Source organism: Pyxicephalus adspersus, chromosome 5 (genome assembly GCF_032062135.1).
Source record: "Pyxicephalus adspersus chromosome 5, UCB_Pads_2.0, whole genome shotgun sequence".
In the NCBI taxonomy this organism is placed as follows: Eukaryota; Metazoa; Chordata; class Amphibia; order Anura; family Pyxicephalidae; genus Pyxicephalus; species Pyxicephalus adspersus.
Window position 1 is genome coordinate 26753508 of NC_092862.1, and position 14635 is coordinate 26768142.

At 35.7% G+C, this 14635-nt stretch overlaps 1 protein-coding gene across 1 annotated transcript in view; it reads left to right on the forward strand.

The window, feature by feature from the left end:
* The window catches only part of CNGB3 (cyclic nucleotide gated channel subunit beta 3), a 75259-nt gene that overhangs the window by 42091 nt on the left and 18533 nt on the right, over positions 1–14635 (forward strand). The window contains exons 7-10 of the mRNA XM_072413245.1: positions 479–634; positions 4304–4368; positions 6083–6205; positions 11913–12054. Of these exons, the coding sequence (XP_072269346.1) occupies positions 479–634; positions 4304–4368; positions 6083–6205; positions 11913–12054 (486 nt within the window). The remainder of the gene's footprint in view (positions 1–478; positions 635–4303; positions 4369–6082; positions 6206–11912; positions 12055–14635) is intronic.

Sequence of the window (14635 nt, forward strand, 5' to 3'; positions counted from 1 at the left end):
GGGACCTGTCATTTACCTTTTAAAATAATGTGAGTGGCACACCTGTGACTAATGCTCAAATTTGTTTCAAGTTTAATAGTGTACAAGTAGTAGTTTAGTAACCCTAGAACAATGGGTTGATTTAGTACAGCATAGAAAACAAGAGAAAAGAACCCCATAAGTAATCAGCATTCATTCCATAATTCCTACTGCTGTAAACTAGTTATAGGATTCATATATTTGATTTGAATGGTTGCTCTGGTTAAAAGAGCCTAGATGTAACACATTTTCATCAAAATACTATTGCAAAACAAAACTTTTGACTTCTGTAGAACGGTAATCATAAACTAAAAAAATAGAATTAATCACACACATAATGAATACAAATATATTCATTTTTAAAATGATTGATTTAGTGGAAGAACCAACCAGCCATACATTTGAACCTAATGTAGACTGACATAGGTTAAACTGCTCTGACTCCTGGTGTGAACATCAGACAAACATAAACATAATGTCATCTGTTTCGTTTAATTGGAACACTAAACAGCGTGGTGTTGTTCCACAGCTTGATGCAGCATCTGTGGTGCCATTTGATCTTCTGTACGTCGTGTTTGGATTCAAACCAGTGTTTAGAATGAACCGAATGCTAAAGGTAACACATATTCAGTATTCAGAATATCTTTACTCTTCTATTTATCTTTTAGAAGAAAAAATAAAGCTGTGAATGTACAGAAATTGTTTGAAAGAAAAGTGTCTATCTTGTCTTTAGCAGCTGGCCAGATGTTTGTTAAGTTTGCCAAGCAAAATAAGAACTGAAAACACTTTTTTTGTCCAGTTTTAATAACCCAATCATGCTGTGTAGGTCATGTATGAGCATTACTTGAAGGATCTGTCAGGAAAAAAAAGAACTGGCGCATCCAATGACCAAATATTGAGCATTTTGACAAGCAAAGCACTGACATTTTATAGCAGAAGGCTTCCAGCCCTTTCCTTCCTCCCGCATATTCCTAATAGCCAGCAAGACAGCTCGCCATAGAGATGGACCTATTGGCATGTGTGGGGGAAGGATGAGGTAGCCAAAAGATCTACCTGGAAGGGTTGAAGCTTGGCATGCCAGACAGACCAAATATTTGGCCATACCTGCATGCTTTAGGAGGATCATATATGCAATCACCCATCTCTGTCAAAGTCAAAACTTGCAAAGCATTTTTTGGGAGTGCTGAACAGGACAGCATAAATAAACCTCGGAAGTGTAGATCAGTGATTTTCAACCACTGTGCCGCGGCACACTAGTGTGCCATGAGAGATCTTCAGGTGTACCGTGAGAAATTATCCAATGTTGGTTAATTGGTGTGAAAATTATTTATTTACTGCAAATAATTTGTCTTCATTTGGCTATACCAGCAATGTATAGTGATAGGCAGAACAAAGAAGTACTCTTCCACTAGATGGCAGCAGGTAGCTAATTAATCTGTGACATTTTTGTTTAGTGGTGTTCCGTGGGATTTTTCTAATGTAAAATATATGCCACGATTTAGGAAAGGTTGGGAAACACTGGTGTAGATAATTACTTTAATCATGGATCTGGTCTTACCGCCTATGTTGTATAAAGCAGACATGTCTAGCTGTTGAATATGTTTAGACTGGCAGTGGGGTTACAGTGTGGTCACCGCTTCCTCTCGCCAGTAAACCGTTGCCTTGGGGAAGGCGCTATGTGTAGCATTTAACCGTGACAGCCTGTGGGAGTTTCAGTATTATTTACTCCCACCCACTGTCAAATCTGTAAATGCTGGTTGTTAAGGAGGGGATGAGTGGGCTGCATATGGCCTCCACCTGACTCCTCATTTTGGGTGCCAGACCACATAAATCATATATTATCCATATATATATATATCATATATATCCAGTCCATATTACCAAAGAAATAATCTGTCCTCCACAACTGTAAGAGATTTACTTAAAAATATCTTAAAATGTTAAAAAAAGTTAGCTCTTTGTTCATAAATTAAATAAAATCTATTTTATTGTTGTAGTTATATTATAACACCATATCATCCCTTGCAGAGAGATAATTCACTTTGATAATTGAACGGCCTAAATGACTTTATTAAATCAATGCCATTGTGTAGGGGACACACTGTTTACTTTAGTAAGGCCTAATGTGCCCCCTGTGATGGCAGCTCTGCCCACTCAGATGTGAAATGGATTTGTAAATTGCAGGTTTCAGTTTATTTCCGCAGTTCACAGTCACCAAGAAATAGGACGTATGAATAAAGCCAACATTGTGTGGACTTTTTGGGTGAATTTTTCCAGACTGAAGTTCACCTTTACATCTCTTACCACATACAGTTACTTAAAATCTGAAAAATATCAACTGACCTTTTAACTCAATATGTAACTATGCAAATGATTAAAGAGTGTTGTGTTGAATGCTAAAGTAAGTACTCTTCACAATATCCATGCTAAGCATTTGGTAATAATCAAAGCCGATGAGTCATGTTCATTGGTGCTTAAAACTCTATTAAGTAAAATGCTCTTGAATGATAAGATGTGACAAGGTACATCGGTATCAGGTAGATGGAATTGTCTCTGTGATGCACTCACTTGCAAGAGATGGCAAGGGAGATCTATGACTGGTAATAAACGACCTTGGGCTGGGTCTTCTGGGTTTGACATGTTGCCTTCAGATGTTATCCACTGAATCATTCACATTCAAGTGATTTACAGATTTGGATATTTTATTTATTGCTACACTGAGTTTGAGGAGGGTCATTGAAAGTTTTGTTTTCATGGATATAGAATTATAGAGTTATGATTTCATTACACTCTTCATTTATTTTTGCAGAGTAAGAGAAATGAAAACTTTGCTTGTTAACAATTAAGGGAATAAGAGTCACGTGGACATGAAGACATAAACATTAATTAAAAAGAAACCTAAAGTTCTAACTTTGTATTCTCAAAAACTAACAAACTAGCAATAATCAACTTTCATTGTTCATAGTATTCTAAGAAGAATAAATTAAATATCTGATTGGTTGATACGTGCAACTATAGCTCTTTTAATTTACTTATTAAGCTCACGAATGTGTGAAAGGTTGGTCATCAGTGACAAAACCATCTCTGTAGAAGCCAGTTGGCTCCATGAGTCTGCCCAAGCCCCCTGGGCAATGAGGGTTCAGCAGAGATACTCTCCTTCACCCAATCCTCCAGGAAAATAGGTTAGTAAACCCATATACATTCAGTGTCCACCTTATGAAGCACATATATCCAATACCAAGTAGGTACTGGAGAAAACCATTATTTTGTTTGTGAAATATTTTTCAAAAAGGATACTGGGAACATTTCTTTGGAATTTTCACTTCAATGACGTGAAAGCATCATCAGTACTAAGAGTGGGGGATCCCCAATTGATTCAAGATTTAAACACAATTCTGACCCTGTAGAAGCCAAAAAAATTAGATCAGTAGTTTTTTTTTTTCCAGTCTTCAGTCAAGGCTAGAATTGATCAGCCTAATATTACAGTTTTGATTGCAAAAATGAATGCCAGTATGTTCAGCTTCTGTGGGTATCCTCTTCCAGACCACTGTTTCTGTTTTATCTCTGTTTGTTGCATGGAAATACAGAGCTCTATCACCACAGCATTCAGAAGGGACTTTAATAATGGCCATTTCCAACATTAGAAGGTAGGCACACCAGTGTGGGATCCTTATGTTTCGTTACATTCTTTCTATAAAGTAAAAAAAAAAAACAACATAACCTTCATATTATCCCAGATTGTCATCTAAATAATAAATCTTAAAGGATGACGTATAACAGAAAAACACGCAAAGGAATAATGCACATGAAAAAAGCATCACCAATACACAAATATCACACATATCAGAGCATAAAAAGTTCACACAAGACATATACATTGTCCCAGTATTTTATCCTTCTTATTTGAATTCCAATATTAATTAGCAAATGTTAATATTTAATAAGTATAAGCTGGCCCTGTCTTTGCAAAAGAGGGGAAAGAGTAGGAATCACAAAGGGCCTGATTTAAATCCTGGGTGTATTCATTTACTACAAGGTGGTAAATGTTTTCAATCATGGACTAGATCTATTCCAGGTTTGCTGGATCACCAAGGTTTTCCCATAGTAGTCTATCTTCTCCAGTCTTAGAGAACTTTAATAAATCAGCTTCAAAGTGTTAAAACATAAAAACTTTTTGACTGATTATTGTAATTTACCTTTTGCTGCCGTGAGTGGTTGGTACTTTGGTTAGTGCGCTGTTATTACTTGTGTGGGTCTAATTGTTTCATTCAACTTTGTTTTTCAGTACAGTACATTCTTTGAATTTAATGATCGACTAGAAGCTGTCCTGAAAAGAGCTTATATTTACAGGTGAGTTCCAAACTGTGAGAACTTGCTGGAAATGTATACTGAAATGGAACAAGAATCAGCCTTAAACTTTCATTTAGGATAAATTTGTTTGATTTGAATGTTTATCACAAAGAGAGATTTCAAATTGCTCATCAGGGACTCAAATCCCGCCTCTATGAATAGCATGAACCTCCATGATGCAAATTGAAAACTATTGAAGGTGGAAAAATACCATGGAAAAACAAAAAAGTAAATTGTAAAGTACAATAACCCAAATACATTTCACAAAGAAAACTCTTACTTTAAAATCCTGCTCCTGGAATGGACCATCATGGCATTAGATATTAAGTATTGCTTCAAGTAAGAGCTTTTCTTCAATAGTATCTTGTATTTCTTCATTAAAAAAGTTCAAAAAGAAAAAGTTACGCGTCAATACAATTTGCCAGAAGAAAGAAGAAATATAGTCAGGTTTTTGCTGCTAACTGTTAATCCCCACTAAAGATATTTACCCTGACTTTATCATATCATACATGACATCAGACTAAGATGCTAGTGAAATGAACGCTACAGTGACATAAAGACAAAAACAATAAAAAACTCATAACCTTTCCCCTAATAAAAAAAATATTGTCCTTTAAAACAATGATCACCTTTCATTGTTCCGAGAGCTTTAAAGTAAAGCTTTGCATTAGATTTTATTAAAATTTATCTTTTTATTTCAATCTGTACTTGATGTAATTTTATGCCATTTTGAAAAGGTGTTTCCTACAAACATGACAATCTATGAGTTGTACAACAATTGATGCATGGATTGCCCCCTAAAAATGTAATTTGCTACTTGTTTATTTTAAACACTAACAGGTCTACACTAACACAAGAAAGACACAGGAAATGTCTGCACTGGGGTGCAACATAAAAAATATTTGTATATCCGCGCAATATTTGTCAATAACTTAAATTACCTGTTTTACTTACCAAAATTGGAGCTATAATTGAAATACTACATTGGCTGTTGTGTTCGGTCACTATATTTGAAAAAGTCTTAATAAATAAGCTTATGGTACCAGTGGTGGGACTATCCCAAGAGCATCCCATCAGACCATGTAAGTTGGAACAATGTGGGGTCTATTTTAAAAGAAGTGGAATTGACATTCAGCAAACATTCCCTGGTGGGGAATGTTCCAGGTCTATATGTTTTCAATGGCAGTAATTGAGTGTCCACCAGAGTATGTTTTTTAAGTGGTCAGTAAGGGCATGTTCACTGAACAGTGGAAATAATGTTGGATGAGTTAATTCGTTTTTGGTGTTGGTTCTTGTCTTTTTTTCATCAAGGTTGTGTTGAGCCAACCTCTATGTTGATTATTTAGAGCTCATAGTATAAGGGGAAGAGGGGGAAAGAAAGAGGTTTCAGGTGATGGATGAGTTAAGTCATTATTAAGGTACAGTTTTCACACATGTCAATACTCCTGGAGGGAGCCTGGAGCAAAAAATTCTCAATGAAGATTCCATTTATCTAAAAAACAATTTCTTTAAAAATCCAATAAGACTGTTAACATAGATTTAAGTTTAAGTTGGAATATAGGTCTATTTTAAAGTGAACTTGCACTCTTTTGGAGTAATGGGTATGCATAAAACTGTGCAGATTTGTACATATGTATATGTTATAATATCACATAAAATTATGTAATTATATATTTATATCCTTGTTGAAAATCTTCAATTTTGTCTCCTACAGAGTTATCCGAACAACAGGCTATCTCCTTTTTATTCTTCATATTAATGCATGCATTTACTATTGGGCCTCTAACTATGAAGGCATTGGTAGCACCAAATGGGTGTATGATGGAAATGGGAACATGTAAGTGTCACTTTGTAACCTACCTGGAGATTTGCCACTGTATTGTGACTGATGTTTGCAATAGTTAAAATATTGGCAAGAATTACATCATCTTGAACTTTGTTATTAAGCAATAACCTTTAAGACGCTCAAAGAATCATTTTAGTACTAGGGTTTGTGTTTGACATAAGGCTCAGTTAATGCTAATATGTTATCATGAAAGGTCAAATTCAACAGCCACCAGTATAACTATCTGTCATTTGACAGAACTGACAGCTTGTTATTTCATTTGCTCTACAAATGACACAAAGACAATAGAAATGATGGAGAGATGCAGGGCGAAGTGCATTATTTATGCATCCAAGCCATTGCTGCTCTCAGCAGCAGGAAGATCAAGAGTGACACAACCTCTTCTGGGGCTTAAAATTACTTAAAGGAAACTCACATATAATTAGGCAGGATTTCTGTGTTGATTCATCTAAGGTCATTTAAAAGGACGTTGTACTCCAAGATGTCCTCTTATATTGCATTCCAAAATTCAGTAATGGCCACAGGAAATGTCTAGTTTCAAAGTTTCAAAGTTATAAGACAAACAGCTCCTGTAGTTGAGTATGTACAGATATCTCTAGCAGCCCTATTATATATAATATTTAAACTGTAAGGTATTCATTTACAGTACATAGTTCAGTTGACGTTAAAATAGAGAACACATGTTTAGCCTTAAGGTATAAAGGGTTACACAGAGAGTTGCCCCATTTCCCATAACAATGAGAGTAGTTTCTTCACAGTATTTGTACAGGGGTACATAGTACCTCATTATCAGAAACAGTTGAAAATCCATAGAAAAAAAGACACAACACTGTTGAATAAAAGTTTTTTTTATTATGCTTTTTAACTAATACTAAGCTTTCAAAGTCCAGTTATGTCCAAATAGGATACTACGTTGATCACTTTCAATGCTGGCTGCTCTCTGATGCTCTGATGTTTGGTGAATTCAGCATGGGGTTGACTAAGGACACTTGTCACGGGCTGCCATTTTGCTGGATTGGCTGGACACATGTAAACAATAACAGAAGTTTTGACCACTTAGGCAAAACTCCTGTCATTGCATTAAGCAAATTCAGCATGGAGTTAGCCGAGGACTACTCTTCCTAGTTGCCCTCTTGATGGATTGGCTAAACACATGTAAACAATGATATTAGCTCTACCAAGATCCTCCGCTTTTGTAATTATGTTCAACAGGAGAAGCTGGGAATAGCTGACCTCTTGCTGGATTGGCTGAACCCAATGACAGAAGCTCAATCTGAATACACAAAAATGTTTTGCGTTCACTGGGGAAGACAGAATAAATTAAAGGGGGAGGTTATTTATACTGCCTCTATCTCAAAATGAACTGTATCCACTGTACTGAAGTGAAGCACTTAACAATGTCAAAGAGGGAAAACAATTGAACTGTATCCATACCCACCAATCAATGAAGTTAACCAGGAGCATCAATTGGAAAAAAAAACAAATCTTTTCACAAAAGTAGCAACATCAGAGCCAGACAGCCCCTAAATTGAATCCACTCAGATCTGTGTGGTCCTATAAAATTTTAGACTTTAAAAAAGGAGGTTTTCTTAAATTTACTGATGACTACTCATGAGACATTGGGCTGATTTATTAAAGCTCTCCAAGGCAGGAGAGCATACACTTTCAACAGTGAACCTAGGTGATCCAGCAAACCTGGAATAGATTTCCTAAAAGTCATTAGCTATTTGTTAGCAAATGTTTTCAACTCTGGACCAGATCCATTTCAGGTTTACTGGATCTCTCAGCTTTACTTATAAAAGTGTAACCTCTCCAGCCTTGGAGAGTGTTAATAAATCAGGGCCATTGTGTTCAAACTATTAAACAGCAAAAATGGAGTTTCAGATTTCAGATAAACTACAATTTTGCCCACGTAAGTAAAACATTTGCCAAGATTCCTAAAATAAATTGCACAAGTAATAGCACAAAGTACACACATGACAAAACACTTTATTCAGAGGACACATGAAATTATATTCCAGACAATAGTACTATACAGTCCAGAACAAAATGGTGCAGCGGAAAGCATGAACTGTACTTTATATGCAAATGGCACAGGAATGCTTTTTTGATGCCTATGTGTCACCAACCCACTGGAGAGAGGCCATAATTATGACACTCTGCTACCTTCAAAAACCTTTACTTGAAACAGAGAAAATTATAAACTATAGAATAAAAGAACCCCTGACTTTCAAAAATTTCAGTAGAAGCTAAGCATAATTACATGTTCCTTAATAAAAAAAATGGGAATTTTGTACTAAGGAAGTATGGTTGTCCACTACTGTGAATTTTAAAAAATTACAAAGTGCCGCATCTACATATTAATAAGGAATCATTCAGAAGAATTGTAATTATTAAACTACTGTATATCAAAAGCCTCATGAAGTGACACATTTAGCACCATCTGAAAAACTAGAGCAGGATTCCTCACCTGTACTGCAAGAAAAAGAGTAGGACATCTCTGAAATGTGGGAAATTGAACTGCCTACAACCTCAATCAAAAAATCTGCCAGATTTAATAGAGGCATTCCAGCTAGACACTTGTCATATATATGGTATGTACAACACCCAACCTGAGATGAGAATCATGAGAGGGAAAGCAAATGCTACTTGTTCATGAAAAGCAAATATGAATTAAAGCTGCAGATATGGGGTTAATGGACCTGAAAGCTCTCTAAGGCTTAAAAGGATACACTTTCATCAGTGAAGCTGAGTGATCCAGCAAACCTGAAATGGATCTGGTCAAGGATTGAAAACATTTCCTAACAAATAGCAAATTAATTTTAGGAAGTCCATTCTAGTTTTTCTGGATCACCCTGCTTCACTGATGAAAGTGTATTCTCTCCAGCTTTCATAAATCTGGCCCATTGTCTGTTACCAGCTCCAAGGTTGTGAATGTACAAAAATATCTAAATAGGTTTTTAAAGTCAAATTTTGAAAAAATGTAAATGATGATGAAAAAAAGTAGTTATTGTGAAAATTATTTGTTGAATGGGAGTGTTAGCATGCTGTTTATACAGCTATAGTCACAACAACCATCCTCATGTAATCTACTGTGAATAGTAGTTGTGCCACTAAGTAGTATAGTAATGTGTGCATTGGGAAAAGTAAGTTCAACCTTTACATTAAAGGCACTTTGAAATAAATGATTTCCTGAGGGCATTAAAAATATTTTTCCACCATTCAAAATCCCAAACAAAATTCCTTCAGTTGCTAGATATATGTGTTTTCTTAGACAATCAACAATGGGCCATTCTCCCCATAACCTTTCAATAGGATTCTAATAAGGGCTTTAAATAGGTGAATCCTTAACACTCCATGTCATCATTTTGAGCCATTGATCCATGGGTTGTGGATTTGCCAGTGTGTTTCAAATATCACAATAAAAGAAACATTTCCAGCTTCAACAGTTGAGCAGATGCTCTGACATTCTTATCAAGCACTCATTCATAAGATCTAAAATCCATAGTCAATGGTTGCAAGCAGACCATGCCCTGAACCAATAAAGCAATCATAACATTTCCACCAATATGTTTTACAGTTAGTATGCACCAAACTGTGTACTGTTATTGTGTTCAAGTACCCTTATTTTATTCATCTTTTATTACTCACACCCCTATGATTAGGCTCTGCATCTGGGGAAAAATAGGGGACAGGCAACTAGCAGAATAAGTAGTGAGCCACAGTCCCTATATTTCCTTTAAAGCCTAACTCTATTTAAAACATTTGTTTTGGATATGGTGGGTAAGGATCAGATTTTATTGCCATCTGTGTCTCTATTGGAAAAGTTTTCCTCAATTTCTGTCAGTAATTTTTAGTAGAATAAAAATGGTTTAGAACTTTAGACAACGTTTTTATTGATATCTATGAATTCTAGTTCAACTGTCAAACTAATACTCCCATTTCTTACACAGCTGTCACATGGCCAGGAAGTGCAGCAAAATCCCATCATTTGGGATAACGGGCAGAATGTAAATTGTTTTTCCCTTTATCCAAACCTATAAAGAAATTGGGCCAGTATAAAATTAATGTGCAAGTAAGAAATTTCCAATACTGCGAATTTCCAATTCTGAAACATTTGCTGTGTGCATGAGAGGCAGAGCCTCGGCACAATATAAAAGTCTGATTCGGCCTTTGCCTCTGTCATTATTTATGCTCGATCTGCTACATTCTTCTATATCTGTTTACACAATAGCATGCCAGTCTATAATAGTATTTGTTTAATTCAGCGCCAGAGGCTGTGGAATGGGTATCGATGTGTTGCAGAGCAGCCTGGCATTCCCCAAGCCCAAAACATTAATATTTCAGAAGCATTTTCAGAATAAAAAGCATGCTCCCTGTACTGTCATTTCTGAACAGCTCGTGTCTATTACTGTAGGTTGGTTATGCTTTGTCAATCATTTTACACAATTTTCACATATGCTGCTAGATTTTTGGATTGTTTGCACCACTTTTCCCTCCATGGATCTTTCTAATGGCAGTTTTAGAGATACACATGATAAATAGACCTACCCTTTCTTGCTCTATTTTAAATGCTAAAGGGCACACTTAGGTGATTGCTTTTACCATTATCACATGAGCTCTAAAATGTAAGTACAAGAAACCAACCAAGAACTGGACAAGGGAAAGATAGTGTTTATCGTATTCCTTTTTATTTAAAATGTTTTGAGAAAAAGAAAAGACATACTCATACTGTGTATTCCAGCTTGAATGTTATGAAAAAAAAATATCCATTTATTTCCTACTTTTTAGCTAGGGGCAGGGTTTTAGGAGTATGCATTAGATTTTATTTCAGTTCCATTTCTGCTTTACAGCATGCAGCCCTTTAGTTCTTAAGTCATGGCCCTGCTAAGCTGTTTAAGAGCTCTTTTAATTGCTTATTTAATTTATTTTTTATTTTTTTGGTAAGATTTAAGATGAAACATAAGTCAGATCCCAGAGCACAGTAATGTTCTGCAGGGGCATCAGTCCTTTCATGGTCGGCTTGTTGGGCAGATGAGATAGCACAATCATAGCAATCATTGATGAAATTAGGCAGGTTTCATAAAACACTGAATCATGCAGTTATGTATTCATGGAAAAGTGTGTTTATCAATGCAGCTAAGTAAGCTAACTTGATTTACCTTCCTATCAGCATTACGTAATCACCTGCAGATTGAGGATTAAATTGGAAATGGGTCAGTACTGGCATACTTGGTATACTGCCAGTCTTGCATTGTCCAAACAGGAGGGTCTATTCTTAATTTCACTCCACTAAGGTTGCAGTGGAGATCTAGTGCCATGTTATGATCTGCCAGAAGTACGTAAGTACTTAGATAACCTAACTGGCTGAGAAAAACTACAAATCTTTGAGCAGGTAAAACAGTTCTGATTTATTTATTTTAAATCTGCATGTATCTGCTTGCCTGGCATAAACTTTAACTGGTCCTGATATTAGACACTTATTCAGCAGACATTAAGTAATTCACTCCTCTTTTTGCAGTACGGTTACCTTACTCTCCTTTGCACCAAAGTTTTAACGTGTGTACAAAAGCTGTGGCTTCCTTATTTTGAACTGTACATGTCCTTACAGATTTGCAACTATCTATGTTTTTTTCAGCATTTATAAGTAAAAAATGACTTAACAATCATGTTTCTAATAAATGTGTTTTATTTACAGGTATCTGAGATGTTACTACTTTGCTGTTCGAACTTTAATTACCATAGGTGGACTTGCTGAACCTCAGACAATATTTGAAATACTCTTCCAGCTGCTAAATTATTTCACTGGAGTCTTTGTCTTTTCAAGTTTAATTGGACAGGTAAAAGAGAGTAAAAGTTTTTTTCACTGTGAATGTACCAAGACTTTTTTGGTTTTATGAAAAGTTTGAATGGAATCCTAAATTACAAATCAAGAAAAAAACTTAATTCTTAAAGTTGACCTAAACTAAATTTTTTACCTTACATGAAAGGGTAGACAACCCTTTTATGTAAGGTAAAAATTACCTTCTTTTTTTGGGAGGAGGGGGTTTTAAACCCTTTTTTAAAAAGCAAAGTGTAAAGCTCCACCCCTTTTGTTTGTATTGTTGCGGCAATAAAGACAGAACGGGAACGCAGACCCTCCTGGGATACATACAACATGGATTTCAGGGGGCTTATTGGGGAGTATTGGGGGGAGATGACATTTTCTATGATACAAGTTCATCTCTTGGGAGATAAAGGTGCTCAGAACACAAAAATTATGACTCCGATAGGATTAGAGAAATTTGACCAGATTGATGGATTGACCAGATGTGGAAATTCTTTGATGAAATTCATATTTTTTTATTTTTAAGTTAATGACAAGTGCAGCATGTCTCAGCCAATCCAGCCACTGGATGATAATAGCTGTCATCCCCTAGAATTAGCTGAGCCACTCACAGGTAAAGTAGAGCTTAGCCAATCCAGCTACCGGCCATTGACAGCTATCCCTGTCTGGTGGCTTATTTTACTTAACAGGTATTCTAATGTTAAATCAGAGCTAGAACTGCTCTGAATAAAATAGTTATGGTCAATGAATTAAGGGATCCCAGGTGAATTTAAAAGTGAACCCATGTAAATAAGCCACTTTTGCAGCTACAAAAAACAGATACATGAATTTTGTGCACTAAAAAAATGTGCAGATTTGTATCTAATTTTGCAGCAGCCTAAAAAACACTGGTTAAATGACAATGATTTAAAGGCACCAATCATAAAAAAAATCCATCATTCACCTACAAATCAGACATTGCTGTGAGTCACATAACTAAATCATGTAGATGGGCTTCAAACCATTGCTTCCTCCAGGATTCAAATTTTATCACACAATAATGCATTCAGCATAGTCTATTCCACCGCACATTTTTCTTTATCACATTAAGCAGATATATTTAATATTTTTGTAACATTTTCAGTTTATCTCTTACCGTCAATTGCCTCCCAGAAATCATGGACTTATTGTTATCTATTATACAAGGTAATAGGTTTGCTTTCATGCTTTGCACCTTTGAAAATAAGGAATTCATTACTTACAGGAACATTGTAACATTCCAGTGACTTCTGCATTCCGGCACACTTTTATACAAAGCAGTAAGTATCATGCAAAGCTTCAACTATTCTCGATTACTTATCACTTTAGAATTATAATGACATTCACATCAAATTACAATGCATTAGATTTCACAGGCATCCCCCCATAACTATTATAATATCTCCTATATGAAAAGGGTCATTTCTAATCTAATAATAAAAAAAAAAAGATAAGAAAAGATAAGAGGATAGATGATAAGGAAAAAAGAATAATCAAACTCAGTAGTCAAAAAAGAGGAACAAAAGTAATGTTTACTTGCTAGCTTGCCTTTACTGGCCCCCTAATCTTTCCAGTGCAGTTATTTAAGCATTTAAGCATGCCAAATTCACATGTGTACACATCTTCACTTATGTTATTATATGAATGGCATTCCCTGCCCCATTCAAGGCTATGGTCCATAATTCAAAAGATCAAATGAAGAAGAGGATCCTGTGATGTGATTATATGACCAACCAGGGGACAAGTAATGAGGTATGTAAAGAAAACAATTTAAAAAGGGTGTACAGGTATTCCCCAAGTTAACAACATCTGACATACTGACGACTCCTAGATACAAGCAGGGCTTCCCTGCTTGCTCGTGTGCAGGACAGAGGCTTGAAGGGGGGAGGGGGAGGTTTGCATGACATGCAGCAGAAATCTTTTGCTAAACACAGCTGAAGTTGTGGGTGATTTTAAGGGCTGAGCTGTTCTGCAACATCTTGTAACACTTTATTGACCAAGACAAACTCTGCAGTTGTTTCTTTTTAAATATTAAAACACAGCTTGCTCCAGAAGTTAATAAATGTCTAGGCTCCATGAAGTTTTATTAATTAATTTTTTTTTGCTTTGTTTGTGATTAACTGACACCATACTGCCTATAAATATATTGAGACAAACATCCGTCCTAATTGCATCTATTAAAATAATATACCTGTTCTGACTTACAAACAATTTAAACATAGGAACAAACCTACAGTCCCTATCTCGTATGTAACCCAGGAACTACCTGTATGTAGTTGTGATGGAGAAATATTGTCATTGGAGCATCAAATGTTGCCCAATTTGAAGTTAGGTTTTATTAATATGTTATAAATTGTGGCATATTTATTAGTATTGGAATGTTGGCCTTATGGTTAAAGTGCCAGTATGTAAGTCAAGAGAGTGACAAGAGAGAGAGTTGTTTTACCAACCAAAACAATGGTGAATTTCTGTCCATTCATTCTTGAGATTTGCACACCCCTCTGACACAGCAATGCCAGATAGATGACTACTAGGAGTAATGGATACAAGGTATCCTTTACTGAGATCCAGAATTC